This window comes from Leptodactylus fuscus, chromosome 9 (genome assembly GCF_031893055.1).
Source record: "Leptodactylus fuscus isolate aLepFus1 chromosome 9, aLepFus1.hap2, whole genome shotgun sequence".
Classification (NCBI taxonomy): Eukaryota; Metazoa; Chordata; class Amphibia; order Anura; family Leptodactylidae; genus Leptodactylus; species Leptodactylus fuscus.
The window spans coordinates 30,519,116-30,543,377 of NC_134273.1; the positions used below are offsets into that span (position 1 = coordinate 30,519,116).

General features: G+C 40.3%; 1 protein-coding gene across 2 annotated transcripts in view; it reads right to left on the reverse strand.

Moving 5' to 3' along the window:
- Window positions 1-843: 843 nt before the first annotated feature.
- CACNA2D3 (calcium voltage-gated channel auxiliary subunit alpha2delta 3) overlaps window positions 844-24,262 on the reverse strand; it is a 662,271-nt gene continuing 638,852 nt past the window's right edge. For both annotated transcript variants that reach the window (XM_075287892.1, XM_075287891.1), the window contains 3 exons: window positions 4,087-4,200; window positions 3,155-3,236; window positions 844-1,260 (listed from right to left, as the gene is read on the reverse strand). In XM_075287892.1, coding sequence (XP_075143993.1) covers window positions 1,168-1,260; window positions 3,155-3,236; window positions 4,087-4,200 — 289 coding nt within the window. In that variant the 3' untranslated portion in view covers window positions 844-1,167. The remainder of the gene's footprint in view (window positions 1,261-3,154; window positions 3,237-4,086; window positions 4,201-24,262) is intronic.

The window sequence follows — 24,262 nt, forward strand, 5'->3', positions numbered from 1 at the left end:
ACCCCTTAAAGTAGTTGCTCAGGAAATACAGATTTTTTTTCCCCTAGAGGCCAGGGAAGGTGAATTTTTTTTTTTTTTTTTTTTTTTTTTTAAAAAGCATACTGACCTGTCCCAGTGCTCTGGTGTCCAAGACCACTGGACCACTGGAGCCCTGGAGCTTGTTCTTGTCCTCACTGAACCTGACTGAGGCCAATCAGCGGCCTAAGGAAAGGACCTGAAACGTCTCTCATATACATCACATGTGATGTAGCAGGTCCCTTCCTTAGACCGCTGATTGGCACATGACGTGAAAACTTCCATTGGAAGAAATCCTGGGGCACAGTGGGACTGGACAGCTGTCTGGGACACTGAAGCACTATGGATAGGTAGATTTTTTTCATTTATTTTTCATTTTTCCTGGACAACCCCTTTAAGCACAGCCAGCTCATGTACCCTAAGCAACTGCCCCTGACAATAGCTAATGTTTCCCTTTATCCTGCTGGTATTCAATCCCATTCATCTTACAGAGCTAAGATACCCCTGTATCGCATGAGTAAATCTATTGGCAGCTCTAGCCACTGAGCATTACTCGCTAACCCCACACTTAGGATTTTTTAATGGGAACCAGCATTATTAGTTTATATTATCTACGAGACGCTTGTTTATTGTTTCGCTCTATGTCTACAAATCTCTCGTACACATACAATATTATCACTCCACAGTTTATAGGACTTCATCCAAGGTCAACGTGAAGAAACAAATGTGGTCCGATGATAACATGAAGGTGGGGTTGTCCTTTAGTGCACTGCTCAGCTACATGTTCAGACAAAAGGTCCAACAAAGAAAAAAATCCAGGCAATTGAATAATGATTTTAATATACTTTATTGAAAAAGTACACCATTTTAAATTAATTGGATGGGGCAAAGCTGAAAATGAAATTCACCAGTGTCTGCTGTCCGGTTGTAATGGGGTGTGATAAGTTAATGAGGCTTTCACAGCGGCATGATTTGCGGACTTAGAAGAATAATCTTGTTCGGATATCGGAGAGTTTTTGCTCCTCTCCAACAGTTTAAAGTCATGAAATGCTGATGTTTAGACTACATCTCGTCTCTTCTATATTGCACCAATCATCTCAGTTCACAGTTTATCCAGGTGTGTAGCATGCCATGGAGTCAATGCAGTCAATGTCACCTGGAGATATAGACCATTAGAAGAGATAGCAGCATTGTTATCGGCTGCGAGGAGATGCCAAAAGCTCCGCCACATTCTCTAGCGTTTTCCTAAAAAGAATATGGACAACAAGTATTTAGTGTAATCTGATGCAAATGTCAGATAGAACTAGTGGACAAAAATACACATTGACATAACAAAGAGTGATAGGTCAGGATAGGTCATCGTGATGTAATTGTGATGGGGTCTGACACCCGGGACAACCTTCACACCCAGTCAGCTAATCTGCTTCAATAGGCCATCACAGCGTCTTCTTCCTCTGTCGATGACGTCACATTCATTGGTGATATGGTATAGCAGCAGCTTTGTCCTATTCAAGTGAACAAGGCTCTGTTGCAATACCAACCACAGCCTTTGTATGGCGCTATGCTTGGCATAAAATGAAGAGGCCACCATGTTCACTGGAACACTGAAACCTCTTCCCACAACTGGGAGGCCTGAGTGTTGGACCTTACATAGTGGATGTCACCCACACCCACATGAGAAATTTCTTGCCTTTCACAATGCTAGAATACTAATTGCCAGTATTTTGCAGGTACTGCAAAAGGGCCTTTGATAATATCACAGTCATGTAACAAGTCAGGTGCAGGGTCAGAGGATTTACTATAACTCTGTGTATGCTATAAGATGTACATGGCTGCATGTAGGAAGAACATGAAAGAAGCAAAGCTGAGTGTGTGGGGTGAAAAGTAGGTGTAGCAGTGCTGGGTGTGATGGGAAAATGGATATAGCAGAATTCAGTGTGAATGGGGACGTATAGATTTAGCAGGGTTGAGTGTGGGAGATAGGAATGTAGCAGATCTATGTGTGTGGTGTTAAAGTGGAGCTGAATGTGGGGAGAGCATAAAAGCAGTAGAGTGCATGGAGTGAGAAGGATGTATGCAAGGAGAAAAGTTAAAAATAACAGAGTTGTGGATATAGGGGAAGTACTGAGGTAACAGAGAAAGAAAATCATAGGACCACAGTGTTGTGTGTAGGCACAGGAAGGGGGGAAACATGGAGGTAACAGAGTTGTGGGTGTGGAGAATATGGAGACGTAGAACTGTTTGTGTCTGCGTGTGAGTGGACAATGAGCAGAACAGAGGCAGTATACAGAAGAAAAGCAGAATAGAGGCTGAATGTAGTGGATCATTTTTTCAAAGTGTGTTAGTTGGGGCTCCAAAACAAAAGTCGCACCCAAAAGCATAAAATCAGGAAACCAAATATGTAAGAATGCCATCAGCATTAAGTGGAGCCAAGGGGACAGAGTACATGAAGTGGAGCCAAGGGGACAGGGGACATGAAGTGGAGCCAAGGGGACAGGGGACATGAAGTGGAGCCAAGGGGACAGGGGACATGAAGTGGAGCCAAGGGGACAGGGGACATGAAGTGGAGCCAAGGGGACAGGGGACATGAAGTGGAGCCAAGGGGACAGGGGACATGAAGTGGAGCCATGGGGACAGGGGACATGAAGTGGAGCCAAGGGGACAGAGGAAATGCAGTGGAGCCATCGGGACAGGGGACATGAAGTGGAGCCAAGGGGACAGGGGACATGAAGTGGAGCCAAGGGGACAGGGGACATGAAGTGGAGCCATGGGGACAGGGGACATGAAGTGGAGCCATGGGGACAGAGGACATGCAGTGGAGCCATTGGGACAGGGGACATGAAGTAGAGCCATGGTGAACAGAGGAAACAGGAAATGAAGTGAAGCAATGGGGAAAAAGGAAATGAAGTGGAGCCATGGGGACAGGGGATATGAAGTGGAGCCATGGGAACATGAAGTGGAGCCATGGGGACAGGGGAAATTAAGTGGAGCAATAGGGACAGGTGACATGAAATGGAGCCATGGGCAATGCACAATTTTATTGATATCTGAATATGATAATCATTGGCAAACCTGCTAGGCAAATAATATCCCTTGCCTTACAAGGACAAGAAAAGGATGACTGTCTTTCACAACTTACTTCTGGATGGAATCCATGGCAAGATTCTGGTCGCCTTCGTATCTTCTGTGATTTTAAACGTTCACATTTGAGGGATTCATTGTGTACAGTGGAGTTAAGGAGAAATATTTAGCAAATGATATAAAAAAGTTATACTCAGATTTAGGTAATTAAAGAATATTTGATGCATATATTGATCTGTATTGTGATCTGTACTTGGAGGAATGACATATAGCAAAATGAATGGAGATGACTAAGACCAATGGGACCTGGACATTAGCAAAATGAGTGGATCCCCTGGGAAATCATACATAGAGCTCACCAATCAAGCTATGGTCATCTTAAGCTGGTTAAATATGGACAATAAGGGTACATGAAACACATTGTAGTGGCCAAATGTAGATAAAACCATACTCACAAGCACTATGTGGGGTTTTCAAATCATTTTTTAAATTCTCTGCACAATTTTTGATGGTCATACTGCTTTTTTAACATACAAACTGCATAGCCATTATCAATGATGTTACTGTCCCCATGGTGCTGTGGGAAAAACTGGTATTATTGGTAAAGTCACACCAATAACTAACAAGCGCATGCGCTATATTCTGGAGTGGTTTTGCCATTATGAGGCTGCCACAACATGCGGACATAACCTTAGGTTGGGTTTTTAAGGTATTGACTACTGCTGGGCTATATGAGTTACATATAGATTACACTGAATAGTGTAACGTTAGGTTCACGCTAGTGCTAGGTTCTCAGCGGTTACACACAGAGACCGACCAACCCCATTGAATACAATGGGGTCCACTGTAATGTGTCGGAAAAAAGTCCTTGGGGCAGATGTGAACTTTGTATTAAAAACCTGGTTACTAGAAATCCTCTTCTCCTTCTACAAGTAGAATAATATCTTCTGTTTGATCTTAAGCATTGTCTAGGCCTTGTAATAAAGGATATATCTTATTTCTATAGGTGCCATAGTGATTGGGGCCACGTTGCTACAGCTGCAGACATTGTCCACCACTACCATGAAGAGATTGCTGCTGGGGATTTGCTGAATTACAAATGACCTGAAAAATAAAAAAACACACAAAAATGAATGGGTCAACAACTATTTTGTAGGATTCTATGACAGAAAAGGGTTTCATAAGCCATTTCTACATCCTGTTTCCTTTTCCAGTGGTAGTCACGGAAGGTGTTCATAAAATCATGCAGTTTCCTTAAACAAAGAAAGTGGCCTACATTGATGGAGTATATTGCACATTTCCCCACCAAAAAAAACTCTAAAAATTTTATTTAAAAAATCTTGATTTTCTTGGTTGGGAATGGGGGCTCTCCGCTTCCCGCGAGTTCTTCAGACACTAAACATTGTTAGGAAAGTAAACAGGAAACAATGCAATAATAGCTGATTACATTCAGTATTGTATATTAATGTTTGCCTTCCCCACCTGCAAGTTTCCCTCTAGAAGCCAAAAGCAAATTCTAGATGAAGGAGGTTAAGAAAATAAATAAATAAAAAAGAAAATCCCAGCCCGGAGGCTTTTCAATTTGAATAAGTGATAGCAATCCTCTTGTGCTCATTTTTCTGGCACTGCGTTTCGCAATTTGCAAATTTTGAGCTTTCACAGTCGTTTTATTAGATTGGTTTGGCAGGCTCAAGTGGCACTTGGTAAGCAGATTTAAATCACAAACAAATGTACCTGCTGACATCGAGACACAGAACATAGTCGGAGATTGTTTATTATACCATATACTGCCTAGAAATGGAGTCTATGGGGGTTCAAACTAAAGGACAGGAAAAGGTTGTTTTTCGGATTGATGGACAACCCCTTTATATTTCAAAATTTAATTCCCAAATGCTTTCGTATTGGCCCAAAACCCAACACCAAGCAGGGATCTGGATACTGAGGTCTGTGTAAACCCATATACATCACCAAATCCGTTTATGGTATTCCAAATATAACGTGAACGATATGAAAACGTACAAATAAGAAGGCTCAAAAAATTCTGAAATTTTTGATGGTGGGGCAGTCATACGTAAAACTGGTATCAGGAGCTTCTCATTGAGAAGAACCAAAGGGTTATAGTTGGGTTGTACAAGTTATAGTTGTATTCAAGTCTAGGTGTCACCTAAGATGAGACAAGTATTAGGTAATATGATATACATAGCAGACAAGACAGAATTACAATAGAAGATAACACTTCTACAGATTACACTGCTGGCCCTTGGCTCGAAAGATAACAAATGATGACTGGTGTAGGGCGAATTGGCGAATTCATCCCGAACATTCCAAATTGTTTGTTTTTGCCAAACTGAACAGTTTGGGTTTTGTTTTGGGACGAATGAAAATGTCCTCCTCCACATAACTTGTGGTAAATTATCATACTCTGTGGTCTTTTAAGACTTTATAATATAAGGGCCCCTTCAAACGGCGCAAGCGCTCGGCTCATTCTGAGCCGTACACGCGAGCGCTTCTAAACACTTCCCATTAACTTCAATGGAAGCGCTCGTAAAGCCGGCTTTACGCGCGCTCCCATTGATGTGAATGGGAAGTGTTTAGAAGCACTCGCGTGTACGGCTCGCAATGAGCCGAGCGCTTACGCCGTGTGAAGGGGCCCTAATTGTTGTACCGTCAAGGCAGGTGTAAAAAAATTTTTAAAAAAAATTTATATTCAGATGAGTTTAAATGTTTTTTTGTTTGGGCCTACTGAAGGGACCCGAGTATAATAATTTCGCTTCTGGTTCTACCCAAACAAGTTTGGACCAAACTGGAGGATCACTTTGGGTGAAACGCATCTTCGGAGGACCGCCCATCCTTAATGATGACACAGCCTATCTACTCCACTTCCAAGCACAGAGCATATCTAGAAAATTCTCCCACTGATCTCAAGGAATCAGCTCCAGGCTTTTGCTTTACTGTAAAACATATCACAAAATTCTGTAAACAAAACAAAGAAGAAGCTGGAATAAAAAAAATCTACAATCCCCTAAAAAATGTATTTAAACAAGTAATTTGTAAATATATAAGGTTTTAATAAAAAAATATTTAATAAAAACAATGGTGGTACATTCCCTTTAAATAGACAGGACAAGGCAGAGCGGCCTGTGGGGGAAACTACGTATCCTCTACATAAGAGGAGTGTTATAATACAATGGCATATCCATAGAAGGTTCACTCATGAGAAGGAAATTCCATATACCGTAAATATTCTTATTTCTAAGGTTATGAATGTTCTCCATACTGCCGGGACACATTCATCAATCGGCACGGACACCTGCTTGCTTGGTACACAAACGTCTTCATAACACTAATAATGAAGCATCTCTCTATCCGTGGCCGTACACGCCATATATAGAATCAAGCTGAATTTGTGTTTATTTTGTGGTAAATAAAAATATGTCTAAAATCTCACATGTTCAGTTTATTCATCCGTGCACCCTGCCTTTATAAACGTGAATAACCTCTCACATATATGGACAGAGGACACATTTACTTCATTGTCTAATACTAGTCATGTATCACCGGTGCACCCTGGAGTATTTAAAGGGGTATTGTCATTTAAAAATGTAGTTGGATATTTTTATCTTTAAAAAATGACCCTTCTTACTATACAGAATTATTTTTTTCTCCTTTTTTTTTTTTACTGCTGTATTGCTTGCTTTTGTGTTGCATTGGAAAATCAGCAAACTAACTCTACATGGACATCCTGTTGTAGTCACATGACAGGAAGTCATTGAAGAGATACATCCAATAGCTTGTTGGCTTAAAACTTGTCACAAGAAACAGTATAAGTGTCATGATCCATGCTAGATTCAAGACAGTATTTGAAGGACCTCAGTAGGGAGGTTGTTCCCGCCATCTTGGAGAACTAAGCCCAGATCTTCTGTGGATCTGCTCCAATCCTTCTGTTTCTTCATGTAATCCCAGACAGACTGGATGATGTTGAGCTCAGGGCTATATCTGTTGGGGCTAGATCATCACTTCCAGGACTCCTCCTCCAAAGGGCAAAGGTCACACCAAATATTGATGGGATTTACATTTCTGTTTTCTTCATTCAGTTCATTTTGTTAATTGACAATAATAAACCATTAACCCTTCCCTTATTAAAATTATTCTTACTTTGCAGCATTTTCCACAACTACCTAAAACATTTAGACAGTACTATATAAAAATATAGGATGACCTATCAGCTGTGGGATGAGCAGAAGCCAACACTTAAAGGAGATGTCCAGATTCAGAAAAATATTGGGAGAAAATGTTATTGTTAAAATTACGAAAAGTTGTACAATTTTGTAAAATACTTTCTGTATCAATTCCTCACAGTGTTCTAGATCTCTGCTTGCTGACATTCATTCTGCTTACTGCCAGTGGACAAATATCAGTCCATGGTAATGTGATATAGAGCTCATAGTCATTTGATATACAGCTCATAGTCATGTGGTATACAGTCCATGGTCATGTGGTATACAGCTCATAGTCATGTAATATATAGTCCATGGGCATGTGATATATAGCTCATAATCATCTGATATACAGGTCATAGTCATGTGATCTATAGCCCATGTTCATGTGATATACAGCCCATAGTCACGTGATATACAGATCATAGTCATGTGATATACAGTCCATGGTCATGTGATATACAGCTCATAGTCATGTGATATATAGCCCATGGTCATGTGATATACAGCTGATAGTCACATGATATGCAGCTCAAAGTCATGTGATATACAGTCCATGCTAATGTGATATACAGCTCATAATCATCTGATATACAGGTCATAGTCATGTGATATATAGCCCATGGTCATGTGATATACAGCTCATAGTCACATGATATACAGATCATAGTCATGTGATATACAGTCCATGGTCATGTGATATACAGCTCATAGTCATGTGATATACAGCTCATAGTCATGTGATATATAGCCCATGGTCATGTGATATACAGCTCATAATCATCTGATATACAGGTCATAGTCATGTGATATACAGCTCATAGTCACGTGATATACAGCTCATAGTCATGTGATATACAGTCCATGGTCATGTGATATACAGTTCATAGTTGTGATATACAGTTCATGGTCATGTTATATACAGTCCATGGTGATGTGATGGGTACACAGGCGCACAGCTTGTTATAGTCACAGCACAGTAATCAGACATCTGCCTGGTAACGATCTGTGCACCTGTGTGTAAATCACATGACCATGGACTATATATCACATGACTAATTTACATGCCCTGGAAGTAAGCAGAATGAATGACAGCAAGCAGAGATCTAGAAAAGCATGAGGAATTGATACAGAAATGATACAGGAAAATTTTACAACTTTTCATTATAAAAACAATTACCATTTGTGTTGAAACTGGACAATCCCTTTAAGCCATACTTTACAACCAAAGGTGTGTTCTATAATAATATGTCTTGGGGCATATAGAAGACTTGCCCCACCCTTGGTGCCTGGATACTATATGAGTTTATATGTATAGTTTAATATGCTGTCTTTGTTCAGACCAATAGCACAATATTTTGTCTTTCTCTCTACGTTTATACAGTATGTTTCCTTTGTTGAACATGGGGGAGATCTGTAACATTCCGTTTTTTTTTTTTACTATGTGACTATGTTACTATATCAAATTTACAAAGTCTGCAAAAATCCTAGAAACCTGACAAATATGTAATAACCTAAATGCGCCGGTATCGCCAACGCCCTTCACCCTAATTCCGCAACAGTTAATTTTTTTTAACACACAATATATAAATACATAAAATCTGACCAAATCTAACATCTTGCTGTACTGAATATAAGACTTATGGCACATTCCGAGGAACTGTACAACATTATAGAAAAGTACCCAGCTACAATTGAGCCAAACTTACATCACTGAACTGTAGTATATGTGGTTTTGTGGATTTCTATGTGGGTGAGAAGAGGCCATTCAAGGGAAGGAAAAATAATTCCCATTTTTAAGGCAATTTCATAAACTGAAATACCTCACAGTGTTATAAATAAATCAGAACGGCTCAATTAAAAAAAAAAAAAAAAAAAAAAAAAAAGATACTTTCGTACATTCAGCCAATTCTTGACACAAACCAGTTCTCCGTTTTGAAAGGTTTTTGTTGACTGTAACCATAAAATTATAATAATAGCATGTTCAGAGATAATATATTTCAGATATTCTCCGAGGCTCGGCGTACATTGGTAATTGATGTCTGGTAGACAACGCATTTCACGGCGTCCTTATCAAACTAGTGTCTAATGAATCCGAGTACTGTATGCAGGATGTCTCCCTCCGTCTCTATTAATGGTCAGATATTAATAGGGTCTATTATTTTAAGAAATATTTTTTCTTCATTTGTAACCGTATATGACTTACGCAGTCATTTTGGAGCGGATTCCAAACCCAACATCTACGTGACCTTCAATACCCTTGATGTTTGAGCTTTGGCCTTGCATAAACATGCGATTAGGGGCCAAACAATGTAGTGTTTTTCCAATGTAGGCACATGTCCGCTTATGGTTTAACTTGACCAACAAATTCATATTGCATTAACCTAAGCTTGGATTTACTTGAACCTGAGCCTCCAGGGATGAAACCAGACCCGACTTCTAAGCAAGGATCATCCCGCAACGTTGGACGCTTTATAATTATACTGTGTTATTTTAATGTCTGTGCTCAACTCAGTTGTACGTTACTTCTTATTATATTTTGTTACTTTTGTCTTCGTAGCCAGGGCATACTGTGGCGGCACAATGAGAAAACCACCACCTTTTTTTTTTTTCTGTATTTTTCCATAAGCGCTAACAAGTTTTACTGGATTTTTTTTTACTTTTGAATATAAACCAATCTGAGATATACCCTGGAAGCCTGAATGTGAATTCCATCCAAAGTCAGTAAAAGCTGAACAGAATGACTATAACTCTCTCGGCAAATTTATTATTTAATATCTATGCACAGCTAACCACTGTAGACCGCTTCATAAACTCTTCCCAATAACATCATATTGAAATGCCAACTAACAGCGGGGGTTAAAACATCCAAATAGATGAAAATGAACTTATATGTTTTTATACCTTTTTATGTTTTTATATCTTTGGTGTTTTTGCAACCATAACATATTATGGAGATTAATAATGTTTTACGGCTCATACAGTATTCACTGTTATAGGCTATTCAGAGTCCCAACAGCACAGGAAGAACTGGAAAAAAACAAATAATAATACCTTTCACACATGGGGAAAAGAATATAATGTCTCAGCAAAACTTTATCAGAGGAGACACAATGACAAAATATCCACAAAGTGCTGGAAATTTAATGTTTCTGCAGTCTTTTGGCCAACTCTCTCTCTAAATGGAAGCAGCTCTCTCTACCTCTAGCACAGGAGGAAGTCACAGCACCATCAAAAGAACCAACCTGTATGGTATTAAGTGGCATTGATAAGTATGTAGACAATACTTATGTACCAAGAAGGATTGATTTGACAAGGAATATCACAGATAGCTGGACCCCCAGGAGGGAGTATCCAGACTGTAGGATATAGAGCTTCATCTGTGTGTACAGTGTATAGCGCTACCATCCTTTCACATTTAGACCTCAGGTATCTTAAAAGAATTATCATCAATAAATATACCGCATAGAATAGAAGATAAATTGTTGATCTGTAGGGGTCTATTAAAACTCCCACCAGTCATAAGAACAGGGGTTATACACCCACAGCAATGGAAGCCATGGGAAAAGTGTCCCAACCCCCTAATGGATAGAGACACCCCCCCCACACACACTAACGTTCACTTCAATGGAAGGGCTCAAAATAGCCAAAGTACAGCACTCAGCTACTCAGATATCTCTAGGGCTCCCAATAGAGTGTATTTTAGCGAGGATGTGTCTCTGTCCACCAGGGGGTTCAGCTGCATTCACAGCAGGAGTAAAAAATTCTGTTCATAGCTTCAGTGGTGGTCTCAGGGGTCAGACCCCTGGTCAGCAAATTATTTTCTATCTTATATAGATACTGTGACTTAACCCCTCTGTTCCAGTCTAAACAGTAAAGCTGACAAGTAACCTACAGATAAGCAGCAGCCCATTGTGACTGCTCTAGCATTAGTGTGAACACTGTAATATTTCAAGATTTATTTTTATAATGAGATCCACATTTCTACAACATGTCATTTTCTGACCATACATTCCCTTTAACGCAACGGTACTGACAGTCCATTGTACCCTAATTCTGCATCGTATCCCGTTATTGTGTAAACCTCTTTAACCTCAAAAATCTTATTTGCTCAAAAGACCAAACCACATTCTTATAAGTTGTCCAAATTACTTTATTATGAAGAAGAGCAGATGTGACTTCACATGACACGTCTTCTGAATGGGGCCAAGAATAGATAATTATTAAATTGGAATTCATGCTGATTTTTTTTTTTTTTTTTTTTACTGGTAAAGCAATGACTGGTGTTACTGATGGGGCTCACCTCCTCCCGAAGTCAGCGACCATTCATAGTTTACTACTCACTGCTTTATGAATGAAGGAACTAAGCTCATGGAAATTATGTTTCCGTTTTGCATAATATTAAAGGGGTTGGCTTACTGGTTGGAACACAAAACAGAGTATAGCAGAGAACCAGACAGTATACACATCAGGATTGAAACAAACAAACTAGTTTAAAGGCATCGTGGCAATGGAAGGGTACAAGAAATAATAGGATATGATATTATGGAGGAAAAGAAGGAGCCCCAAGTCACAAATGTGGAGCAGGTCTTGTTCCAACCCATGGTAGGAGACCACAAATGGTTACAATGGAACAAACCCAAGTACCTATCTAAGGAAATAAGACTGGGGACCAGCAAAAAGGAGGGTAGGGAATCCATCCAAATACCGTGAAAAACAAAAAGAGACAGTGCCAAGCGCCAGTAGTGTGATATTGTACCTTACACATATACAAATAAATAGTTGAGTGCTCACTGTTTTTGATGTTTTGACCCTGTGGACGGGTCTACCGCCTGTTTTTTACTATAAATTAGTCACTTATTGACTTCTTGAGAAAGGGCTACGTCCCGAAACACATTTGTTTCCCTGCTTCTTTTTCTTGGGGTAATTTTCCTCCAATACTTGATAACAAAAAAGAGGAGGACGAGCAGATGAGAAGCAATAAGGGGGGGAGGGAGAGTGGAAATTGGAGGAACAGGAAGGATAGAAAGGAGGGGTGGAGAGAAAAGGAGGAGTAACAGTACATAAGAGTGATACACTAACACCCTAGGATATTAGATTTTAAAGTTGGCTGACTCTAAAATATAATCCAAAACTGCTAGGAACCAAAATAAAACGGTGGGGTCTGAGGAGTCCTCCAAGCCTAACATGTCCATTTTATGGATAAAGTTAAGTTCCTGTATCCATTCTATAATAGATGGACACTGAGAACTACGCTAGTGTTTAGGGATAAGTGCTCTTGCCATGGCCAGTAAGTGTCTCAGGAGGCTCATTTAAACTGACTTCAATGGCCTTGAGATGACAGATAATGTCCAGTTGTGGGCTACTGTCCTCTACTACATACATTACAAGACAGTATATATTGATCTAATTTTTTACTCAGCCCACTCATGTGTTTAATAGGCATCACATATAAGATAACATAATCCTTTAATAGTCTCACCATGGGGAGATTTAGTGTGTTACAGCAGCATGGATAATACAGTAATAGTACAAGACAAAACCACATTCAAAGCTCAGAATACAAGATTTAAAAAAAGAAACTAGGAGTCATTACAAATAAGAAAGAAGAAAAACTTCAGGATCATTTAGTTCTCTGTGCGGAGTGATCTTCACTTAGCCTGGTGTTGATTATACAGCCTGACTGTGGTTGGGAGGAAGGATCTCCGATAGAGCTCCTCACACTTGGGGTGAAGCAGTTGGTCACTGACAGTACTGCCCAGTGCTATCACGGTCTCATACATGGGATGGGAGTTATTCTCCAGCATGGAGCTCACCACGGACAGTATCCTTCTGTCACCCACCACCTGTACTGGGTCCAGGGGTCTCTCCAGGACAGAACTGGCCCTTCTAATACGCTTGTCAAGTCTATTTCTGTCCCTGGCCGGTATGCTACTCACTCCTAAGAAGATGGCTGATGCTACTACAAAGTTGAAAAAGGTCCTAAGAAATGCCTCATGGACACCAAAGGCCCTCAGCCTCTTGGGCAGGTAGAGCATGCTGTGGCCCTTTGTGTGCAGCGGATCCAGGTGATCTATTGGTATTTATAGGTCTTAACCATCTCAATGCTTGTACCCTGAATGTCCACCAGATTCGAAGCACATCTCTGCTTACTAAAGTTCACCACCATCTCCTTGGTTTTCCAAAAATCCCAGTTTAAGTCTCTGTGCTCCCTGTCGTCTGTCTGTGATGAGCGCTACTATTGCAGAGTCATCGGAGTACTTTTGTACGTAGCAGCTTGATGAGTTGGGGTGAACATCCCAAGATTTGTTTCAGAATTGGGTGGCTCGAATCCCTGATTCATTTTGGGTTGAACAAGTTTGGATAGAACCAAAAGGGAATTTATTATACTCTAAGGTGTCTTTATATCCCAGAATATAATAGGGAAAGGCCCAGGCCCAAAATTAAAAAAAACATTCGCCTTCCCTTACCTCTTTTGGGCCTTTTTGCAGCATCCAGTAGCCTCTCCTTGTTGATACCTGGGTTCCCGGTTGAGGTCTGTGATCAGGCCTCAGTTGTGACATGGGTATGCCGAACATCATGATGTCACTGTCAGGCAAATCATAGACCTCGGCAGTAACCCTTGGCCCATAATATCACCAGGGGAACGCCAGATGTCTCGAGAAGGTCCAAAAGAGGTAAAGGGAGAATAAATTTTTTTTTTGTTTTTCACCTCCTCTGCTCCTCCAGCTATTATACTCTGGGGTCTGAAGACAATGAAGATTATAATCATTTACCACAACGCATTGTTTAGTTTACCTAAAAACTGTACAATTTGAGTTATTCGGGTGGAACCTGGCTTAGTCCAATGCGGTTGGCCCATCCCTACTTACATGTCCTATATGTTTTTCGCTGCACTGGACATGAGACCTAAGAAGGTCTAACTGTTCCCCTACCCCATTGACTCTTGGTTACTTAAAGAGTATCACCAATTATAAAACAACTTCTCACAAGACCCTATTCAGACAAACAAGTTGAATGCTAATACGGTGCCCATGATTTGTGAAAAAATAGAGCATACCCTATTTTGTCATGGATTGGACTACAGGACCATTTTCATGGACCTAATGCAAGCTTTGAGGTGAATGGGTCCATGAAAAGATCCTGCACTCACCCGGGCCGAGCCATATAACCTAAAGAGGTTTAGATGGTGGTAGACTCTCTTTAATAGGAGCAGAAATATACTTTTGTGGCCACAAACTGATGAAGCTATTGAGAGATGACTATCTTTTTATAGATATGCACATGAGCCTACAAGTGCACCAGGGGTGGACACTATTTGCTGGATTAACCTACAGACAACTGCAATTGCTTTGACCCTCCTCTGGTATCAATGTTCAATGCGGTCTCTTTTGTTGTAAATTACAATTTATTGACATTATGGCTGTTAATAGGCAAACAAGGCAAATCAGTCTATCTGATAGACTCCCTTTAAAGGCCATTTGGAGTTCTTTTTTCAGGTTTAAAAAACCCCTTTAAGTAAATTTCTAGGATATCCTTCTCTCTTCACTATTATCGTTTCACATTTCCTATAAAGTGGCAGCTTTTGCTTATCTTCTAGACATCAAAGTCGGCTTGAACTTTAATGAAGACATTACAAAGTAGACCTTCAGGTTATGTTATACTTATAGAGCGTATACAACACTGAATATTAATGATATTGGAAACATTGTCATGAGATAGTATGTGCTGATAACTCCAGGCTTGTAAGGGCTGCACCATGTATAATGTATAATACGCTGCCGCCTGATTACATTATTAAGTCCCAGTCTAAACAATTGACACTCGTCTCAGATAAAAGCTTCCTTTGCTTGGGTCAATGTACGGCATTCATTATGTACAGGACTGGCAGGGTGTGCGAGGGTCAGCATTGTAAAGCAGGCTATATTAGGAAATATATGTGCATATTTTCCCCTTATAATTGTTAGACAAACATTACATTATAGATGCTTCAATTAAATGAGTTTAACAGAAAAACAGTTTTCCCATTCATCAGGTCTGTGCGGATAGAACAATCCTGCTGCCCCCTGCAGGCTGGCGCTGAGCATGAAAACACTCGGCCAGACAGGGTTTAGCATGTGCTCTGCATAGAGAAAGACAAGGAGGTGAAAGCTTCTATATGATGCCTTTGTAGCACTGTATACGCCATTATATCTGTATATGTACACTATATAATAACGTCCAATATGACCAATAATGATGCTCACTTTACGGTTTTTGCAGCGACTTTCCAAAACTGCAGTAACAAAGACATACAGTCAGTGGCATAACTAGCAATGGTGGGGCCCCGTGGCGAACTTTTGACACCCCTCCTACGCATTCCTGCGCACTCTATTATGCCCCTTCACACAGTATTATCCCCCATAGTTGCCCCTGCACACAGTATTATCCCCAATAGTGGCCCCTGCACACAGTATTATGCCCCATAGTGGCCCCTGCACGCAGTATTATGCCCCATAGTGGCCCCTGCACACAGTATTATACCCCATAGTGTCCCCTGCACACAGTATTATCCCCCATAGTGTCCCCTGCACACAGTATTATCCCCCATAGTGGCCCCTGCACACAGTATTATCCCCCATAGTGGCCCCTGCACATAGTATTGTACCCCATAGTGGCCCCTGAACACAGTATTATGCCCCATAGTGGCCCCTGCACACAGTATTATGCCCCATAGTGGCCCCTGCACACAGTATTATGCCCCATAGTGGCCCCTGCACACAGTATTATCCCCCATAATAGCCCCTGCACACAGTATTATCCCCCATAGTGGCTCCTGCACACAGTATTGTCCCCAATAGTGGCCCCTTCACACAGTATTATCCCCAATAGTGGCCCCTGCACACAGTATTATGCCCCATAGTGGCCCCTGCACACAGTATTATGCCCCATAGTGGCCTCTGCACACAGTATTATCCCCCATAATAGCCCCTGCACACAGTATTATCCCCCATAGTGGCTCCTGCACACAGTATTATCCCCAATAGTGGCCCCTGCACACAGTATTATTGTCGAAAATACCCCCGAGTATAATGATAGCAGCGGTAGCGGCTGTCACCGGGCCCCCAATGTCCCGAGCCCTGTAGCAGCTGCCTCTGCTGCTATGGCGGTAGTTACGCCACTGCATACAGTTAGATAGGTCAGTAAGGACTTTTTCCCAATGAAGATTCATTCCCCCAGTGTCGAAATATTAATTTATTTCACAATATGTAAATGAGCAGTCCGGGTGTAATATGTTGCTCCAAACTGCTTTAATACACTGGTATAACGTGAGATCACAGGGCCAGGTGAGATGTCTGCATAGGTTACTTAAAGAAGGGAAGGAGGGCATATTAGAGCCAGGTTGGGCATAGCAGTTTGGAGTAACAGTGCACTGGACTGGTCATATGCATATTGTCCAATGAATTAATATCTCAGCAAGTTTTCAGGGGAAAAAAGGGATTACATTCAGATGAGCATGAGCTATCTAACTGTGTTGCTGGTTTAATACACTTTACCTTGGGGACAGACTCCCTTTAAGGACAATTAATGTAAAAATACTGTATGAGCTCTACTGTGAATACTGAATGGGGATAGGAGTATGGGGCTACATACATGGGGCTATATACATGGGGTTATATGTATGGGACTATATACATGGGGCTACATATATGGCGCTATGAGTATGGGGCTATGTACATGGGGCTATTTGTATGGGGCTATATACATGGGGCTATATATATGGCGCTATGAGTATGGGGCTATACATGGAACTATATGTATGGCGCTATGAGTATGGGGCTATACATGGGGCTATATGTATGGCGCTATGAGTATGGGGCTATATACATGGGGCTATATACATGGGGTTATATGTATGGGACTATATACATGGGGCTATATATATGGCGCTATGAGTATGGGGCTATTTGTATGGGGCTATATGTATGGCGCTATGAGTATGGGGCTATGTACGTGGGGCTATGTACGTGGGGCTATATATATGGGGCTATATACATGGGACTATATGTATGGGGCTATAAACATGGGGCTATATGTATGGGGCTATATACATGGGGCTATACACAGGGGGCTATATACAGTACATGGGCACTCCGAGGCAATGTCTTGTATAGCCAATGGGCGTCACTATAAATATGGACACTATTATTCATCTGGGCATTGAGTAATTCTATTCATATGGTCTCAGTGTGGAACTGTTCAAATGGTCACCGTATTGTACTATTTACAGTGCTGTGCAAAGGTTATAGGCAGGAACAAGTGCTACAAAATAAATATTTCATAATATAAAAAAGGCATAAGATAATTGTAAATCCTTTAAATATTTGGTATGACCCTTGCCCTTTGCTCCACCAATTCTTCTCAGTACACTTGGACACAGTTTTTGAAGGATCTCAGCAGTTCTAAGAACTAAGCACAATCTTTCTCCAATCCTTCTGTCTCTTCATATCATCCCAGACAGACTGGATGATGAGATCAGGGCTCTGCGGGGGCCCTATCATCCTTTCCAGGTCTAGTCCTCCAAAGGGCAAAGGTCACACCAAATATTGATGGCATTTACTTCATTTTGGTAATTGACAAATAGATACTATTAACCCTTGTACTTCTGAAAGCATTCTTATCCGGCATTATTATTTCCCACAACTTTGGCACAGTACATACCATAGACAGTAGGAAACCCTATCCCCGCACCTAACACTATATATATATATATATATACACACACTGGTGGAACGCTCTACGGAAATAATTTTCTTTCACTTTAGTAAATGAATAGTTTCCCGTGCAGGAAGAAATCCATGTTTCAGCCATAGTGAATGTCCCGATCTGTGCGGTAGGGTTAATTATGTAGTTTGTCGGAACGCAGAACTGTCAGATGGCCTCAACAGAACAGCTGAATAGTGTCTAAATGCGGTGGATTAAAATGACCCTATCATGTTGTTGTAAGGCATTCTGTAGAAATCTACGATAATTATTGCGCAGTCAGTATGGTTAGATGTGAACTCTGAAATACACTAATTCCCAAGTATAGATTGGATTCCAAACCATCAGCGTTACAGTTCCCATAGCAAGAAGGAACCCTGCCAGCTTCAACAGGAACACATTCATTATATAGACATCTTCAGGCATCGCAGAAAGAAATAATGACCTTGGCTCGAAAATATTATTAGCCCAATTTACCTACAGAAAGAATGGAAACTTTATTTCCTCCATCACTTCCAAAACTTTGATCAGCGCCAACCAGCAGCAAAGTCTCTTCTACTACACTGAGGTTTTTCACCTCCGTTGGCAATTACAGTCCTGAAATCGTTGGATCTTTGCCCGAAAATTAAATATGACAAAGTTCGTCAGTTTCATGTGTTTGCAAGTGTGACATGAAAATCTGCTTCAGTTTCAGCCCCGTCCTTGCATGGTTTACATTCACTGGGAATGGCAGACGGTAAACTTTAGCAGCAGACGTATCATACACAAGAAGTCGAAAGGCAAAAATAACCTGCCAAAGACCAATAAGGGATTATTCTAATGCAGCGGGGTTAAACATTCGCAGTTTCCTCGCCCGCGTCCCCTTTAAACCCCCTTATCTGCATCAACATGTTAAGAAAACTTTGTAACTTTAGCCGAGTTTCTCTGGAGCTGTTGTAGGGAGGTGAGAGGGCAGCGAACGCTGACAGAAAGAGTCAACAGCTGTTATTTTTGGCCGGGTCAATAATATATTCCGAGTCACTTTATTTCAGATGGTGACAACGATGAGTATTCTGCAGATGGATTGGTGTAAATCAAAGTCCTAGGAGTGTGGCGGGTGGGTTTGTTACAAAGTTTGGAGGGTTTTTTAAGATTTTGGACAATCTCTATAAAGTAAACCAAAGCCAATTAGCTTAAAAAGGTTTTTTAATTAAAAAAAATGTCTAAAGGGACTCTGAAGCCCAACCATCTGCCTATCAGATATAAGGGGTTTCAGGGGCTTGGATATTGCTGATCTAGTCTTAGGATTACTCTCTTTGTTTTCTCCCGAGAGATGATATCAGGGGCAGATTTATTCATTAGCCGCTGTTAGAGGTGTATGTCTGGGCTTATTCTTCTCAAAATAGAATAGTGTGCATGTCTATGGGGAGTCAGAAGGAATAGCTATAGGCTATTGTAAGTGTATAGCCAACTTTATAAAAGGTTAAGAGGGTTTTCTGGGAAAAATATATCGATCATTTACCCTTAGGATAGGCCATCAATAGCAGATTAGCGGAGGTCCGACCCCCTGGACCTTATCTATCAGATTTCCCCAGAATCCTCTATAAAGCCTAGAGAAGATAGCTCTATTCTCCATGTACTGGCCATGCTGATATACATTTGTCTGGAAGATGTCTTCAAGACTGTTTCTTTGTCTCTGCTCTGTTTTACACTACAGATTGGATGGGGTGAATTAATAAGTGGTTGTAAATGATCTATTGGATGTGAAGTAAATACTGTATAAACACAGGATTAAGTAAGAAAAGATAGATAGATAGATAGATAGATAGATAGATAGATAGATAGATAGATAGATAGATGATAGATAGGTATGAGATAGATGATAGATGGATGGATGGATGGATGGATGGATGGATGGATGGATGGATGGATGGACAGACAAACTGACAGATTGATAGATAGATGATAAATAGATAAATAGATGATATATACTAAATAGATAGATAGATAGATAGATACTTTAGATAGATGTGAGATAGATGATAGATAGATACATAGATAGATAGATAGATAGATAGATAGATAGATAGATATTGTAGATAAATTTGAGATAGATGATGGATGGATGGATGGATAGTTGATAGAGAGAGTGAGAAATAGAGTGAGATATAGATAGATAGATAGATAGATAGATAGATAAAGATAGATAGATAGATAGATAGATAGATAGATAGATAGGAGATAGATAGATAGATAGATAGATAGATAGATAGATAGATAGATAGATAGAGTAATATAGACAGACTGACTTCTATGCTGTAGGAAACATAGTCCATAAAAGTATATTTTCCTGACTAGTCATGAACACTATATAGCTGGACTGACAGGCTACGTAAATATAATGTATAATATACAGTAGAAGCTTTTGCTGTAAATGTTTAAAGTCACCATGGATCTGTCATGAAGGTTTAATCTACACGGGGCGGTATAAGACCAAGTGCTGACATTTATGCTCAAAGCAAGGAAAGACTCAAAAACTGATCCGCTTGCTACGGCTGAGTCTGCGTCTCAAGTCTCCTTTCTGGTCTCAGGTTTTTTGAAAAATGTGAGATAAGGAAACTCGCCTCAATCTGTTTCCAATAGGCTGCACATTAATATGGCTAAAGGGACAGTATGAAATATTACAATATTAAGAAAACACAATCTGTAGAAAAGTATTACTTCGATCTATGTTTGAGAAGACACATAGAACCACGTACATATAGCCACGTACATGGAGCTTGTATGAAGGCGTCCATCCATGTATGGGGCCTCTGGAGACATTCTTCCCTAGAAGATTTGTTTTGGAAGGGTCACATAGCAGAACGTAAATACCCCAAAATGCCAATGTACATGTTGGCACTTATGAAAATAGAATCTGCCTAGATATGTTTGTATATGGATTGTATATGGATCTAACAACAGGGGATGCTGAAGTTGCCCTCCTGTTTATACCTACTGCTAAAGCGAGATCCTAAAGGTCTTGTAGACCATGGGTTTTATGTTCCCCTTATCGTCCTGAGATGTCTTATATTAGAGGTCCTTTTTCTTACTATTTTTTTTTACATACGGTCCTTTTAATGTTTTATTACACTTGTCACCATTCTTTAAGTTTCCTTGAAGAAAACAAGCTGTCTCTAACTCTTCACCATCCGCGTCTCATCAGCAGACGATGAATAGGATCCAACCTAATGTATAAAATTTATCATAACTGTGCTGCACTTTGTAAGGAATGTGAACTATAGTCAGTGCTGAAATCCCGGGACCTTGTTCAGAACTCTAGATTTTGCTTTCTCGGCCCTTCCTACACAAGTCCATATATTTATGGCACCGCAGCGGATACAAATTACCATATCACTCCTTGCAACGTCTCTGCAAACTCTCGCAATAGAAAACTGGGAAACGTACCTCGCATCCCACATCAAACACTTTCGGGACAGTCCAAGCGCATAACTCGACTCTTTTCAGACAATATATTGTCGTGCCAGACCTAATATTTTTTAATTCCGCCTGTTTTCTAAGATGAATGGAATAGCAGACTAATTTAATAAAGAAAGGTATATAACATGTCGAAAATATTAACCGGGGCAGCCAAAGCTTAGAAATAGTGACATTTTTATGTTAATTGTGCTCATTTCGGGTTCCATCAACTTAATAAGACTGTACTGTATCCTGATTATGCCGAACGTGTCGGCCTATAAGTCTGCTGGATTACTGGACCGCGTTTAGCCATGAATGTAAAAATTCAGAAAGCCGGGCCTTCGCATTCCATATAATACATGTTTTATTTCAGCCAATTAGAAATTAGCCTGCTCGTGAAAACATTGTGAAACCTGCAGAAAAAATAAAACATAGGCCAAACAAATCATACAAAACCAAATAAAAGTACAGAAAGTGTACTATTATGTGAAGCCCAGCGACTCGAGGGCACTCACACGTGTATAAATTCTGACTTTCATACCGCCCTTTTCAACTCATCTCCTCAGTCCGAAAATCAGCACACCGCACTTCAACCTCACTGTCCTCACAAAAAAATCAGCATTTTTCTAAGGGAATTCAAAGCATTTCAGGACTTTTCCAATAAAAAATAAATCACTATTTATGTATTTAATCTACACAAAAACACGTAGCTGTGTGTGTATTATTGTACGGATTTTGAATTACAGTCTGTATTACAGTCCAAAGCTGCATTCACAGTTATGTAGGCTTCAGAGCTGAAATCTTTAAACTTTCTTTGCTGGCTCGGTTCCTGAAGAGAACTTACTTTGGTTATTATCTACATCTAATGTAGCAAAATCTTATATACAGAAGTACAGCTACACTATTAGACTTTTAATGATACAAAAAAATGCTAACTATAGGCAATGTATTGAGTATTGCGTATGGATATCTGTAAAATCACTGGAAAAAAGGAAGTGGCTAGCAATTTTTTTTACTGGCTACTTGCCGGGATCACCAAATAATTTCAAAACTACTTCCTAGAGAGCCAAAGAGTAATATTTGTGATTTTGATTGATTCTAAGAAACTTGACTGTAGCAATTTCGCAGAGATTTTCAATATACTCAATGTATTCCTTATGGACTGCGATTTCATAGTGATTTTTTGGTAGTGTTATAAAAGTCTAACTGTAGTCCCAGCCTTAAGCTAGGTTCACACCTGCGTTCGGGTTTCCGTTCGTTGGGTCTCCAAGCAGACCCAGAGAATGGTAACCTGAATTTAGAGGTGAACCTGCGGACCCCCCAGACTATAATGGGATCTATCTGGTTTCCGCCAGAAAAAGGATCCACATTTTTTAAGAGGATTCAGGTATGGAACCCAGGGGCAGGAGTGAACCTAGCCTTAGGGATGTGTGTTTTTTACAGACTAACAGAATTGTGAATTCACCTCTAGGCAATGAACACGAAGACAACTAATAGGTCGATGTAATAGGGATTATCTCCCCAATTCCTCTGGACTCCTGAATGGTTACTGTCCCTAGTCATGCCATGACTTCCATACTGTGAACAGGCCTTCTAAGCCTTTGGGTGTACCTGCTCACTGGCAGCACTATTGCTTACCATCTGGTGTTCCAAATATAGTTTTCAACAAGAAATTTTTAACAACTTGTTATAGGGTAGCTCAAGGGCTTATATATCTTGTATTCCAGGGAGATTTGATCTTTTATTTTTCTGACACCCCATACCATGTGCATGACCAAATTGTGGGCTCTGTATAACCTCTGTAGTATCTTGAGCTATGATATGGGGCAACTGTGTGCACCATACTATTCCATATGCCTTTTAGGTTATATTAAGGCATTGTCTCTTGAATTCCAGAGAAATCCATGGGATAAAGTAATACAAAGATTTTATTGGATAGCCGATATTATCGTTGTTATATATTGTTGTCCAAGGGCATCAAATGGCAGCATATAAAGGTCTAAATATTAAAGTACTGTCAGGGGTGTAACTTGAGGTGGTCACATCTGAGTCTAGGATTCTTACCATACAGTGTCTCTTCCCAAAAAGAGGAGACTATTAGTATAAGTAATACATTATACTTGTAGGATGTGTTGGATTGGTTGGATCTACCATTGATTCCAGGCGCCAACACGTTAATGGTCTGACAAAGACACCATGATTTGAAGGATACTCTGGTCTAAGGGGGACCCTCAGAATCATTTTATCCAGGGGGCCTAAGGAACCTCGGACTGACACTGCTTGGGGGGCCTATTAGAGATTTTGCATTGGAGTCCAGGAGCTTCATGTCATGCCCTTGGACTCTGTAAGGCTCTATGCATACAGCACAAAGGGCTTTGTTGTGTCTCCACTGAGATCATCATTGAGAAATTAAGACTTTGTTTGACCCATACTTGGTCTAATTGAAGTAAACTTCTTATGCGCTCCTTAAGAAGTATGAGGTTTTGTGGTATCTGCCCCAGTGGACTTAAAATAGAGACGCGGCAGATTAAGGCTATAATCTCACACCAGAAAAAAGCCTCATACTGGTGCATGGTTAAAGGTAGACCAAATCTGTATCTCACTTCACACACATCTCCATTTATTTAAGGCTTTTCTGGGATCAGACACTTGAAAGAAACATATTTGTGTTTATGCGAAAGACAATATTGCGATTGTTAATACCCACGGAGGGCATTTAAGAGCCATCATTGTGCTCTCATTAGAGGTTTATCACGGGTGTAGTTTAT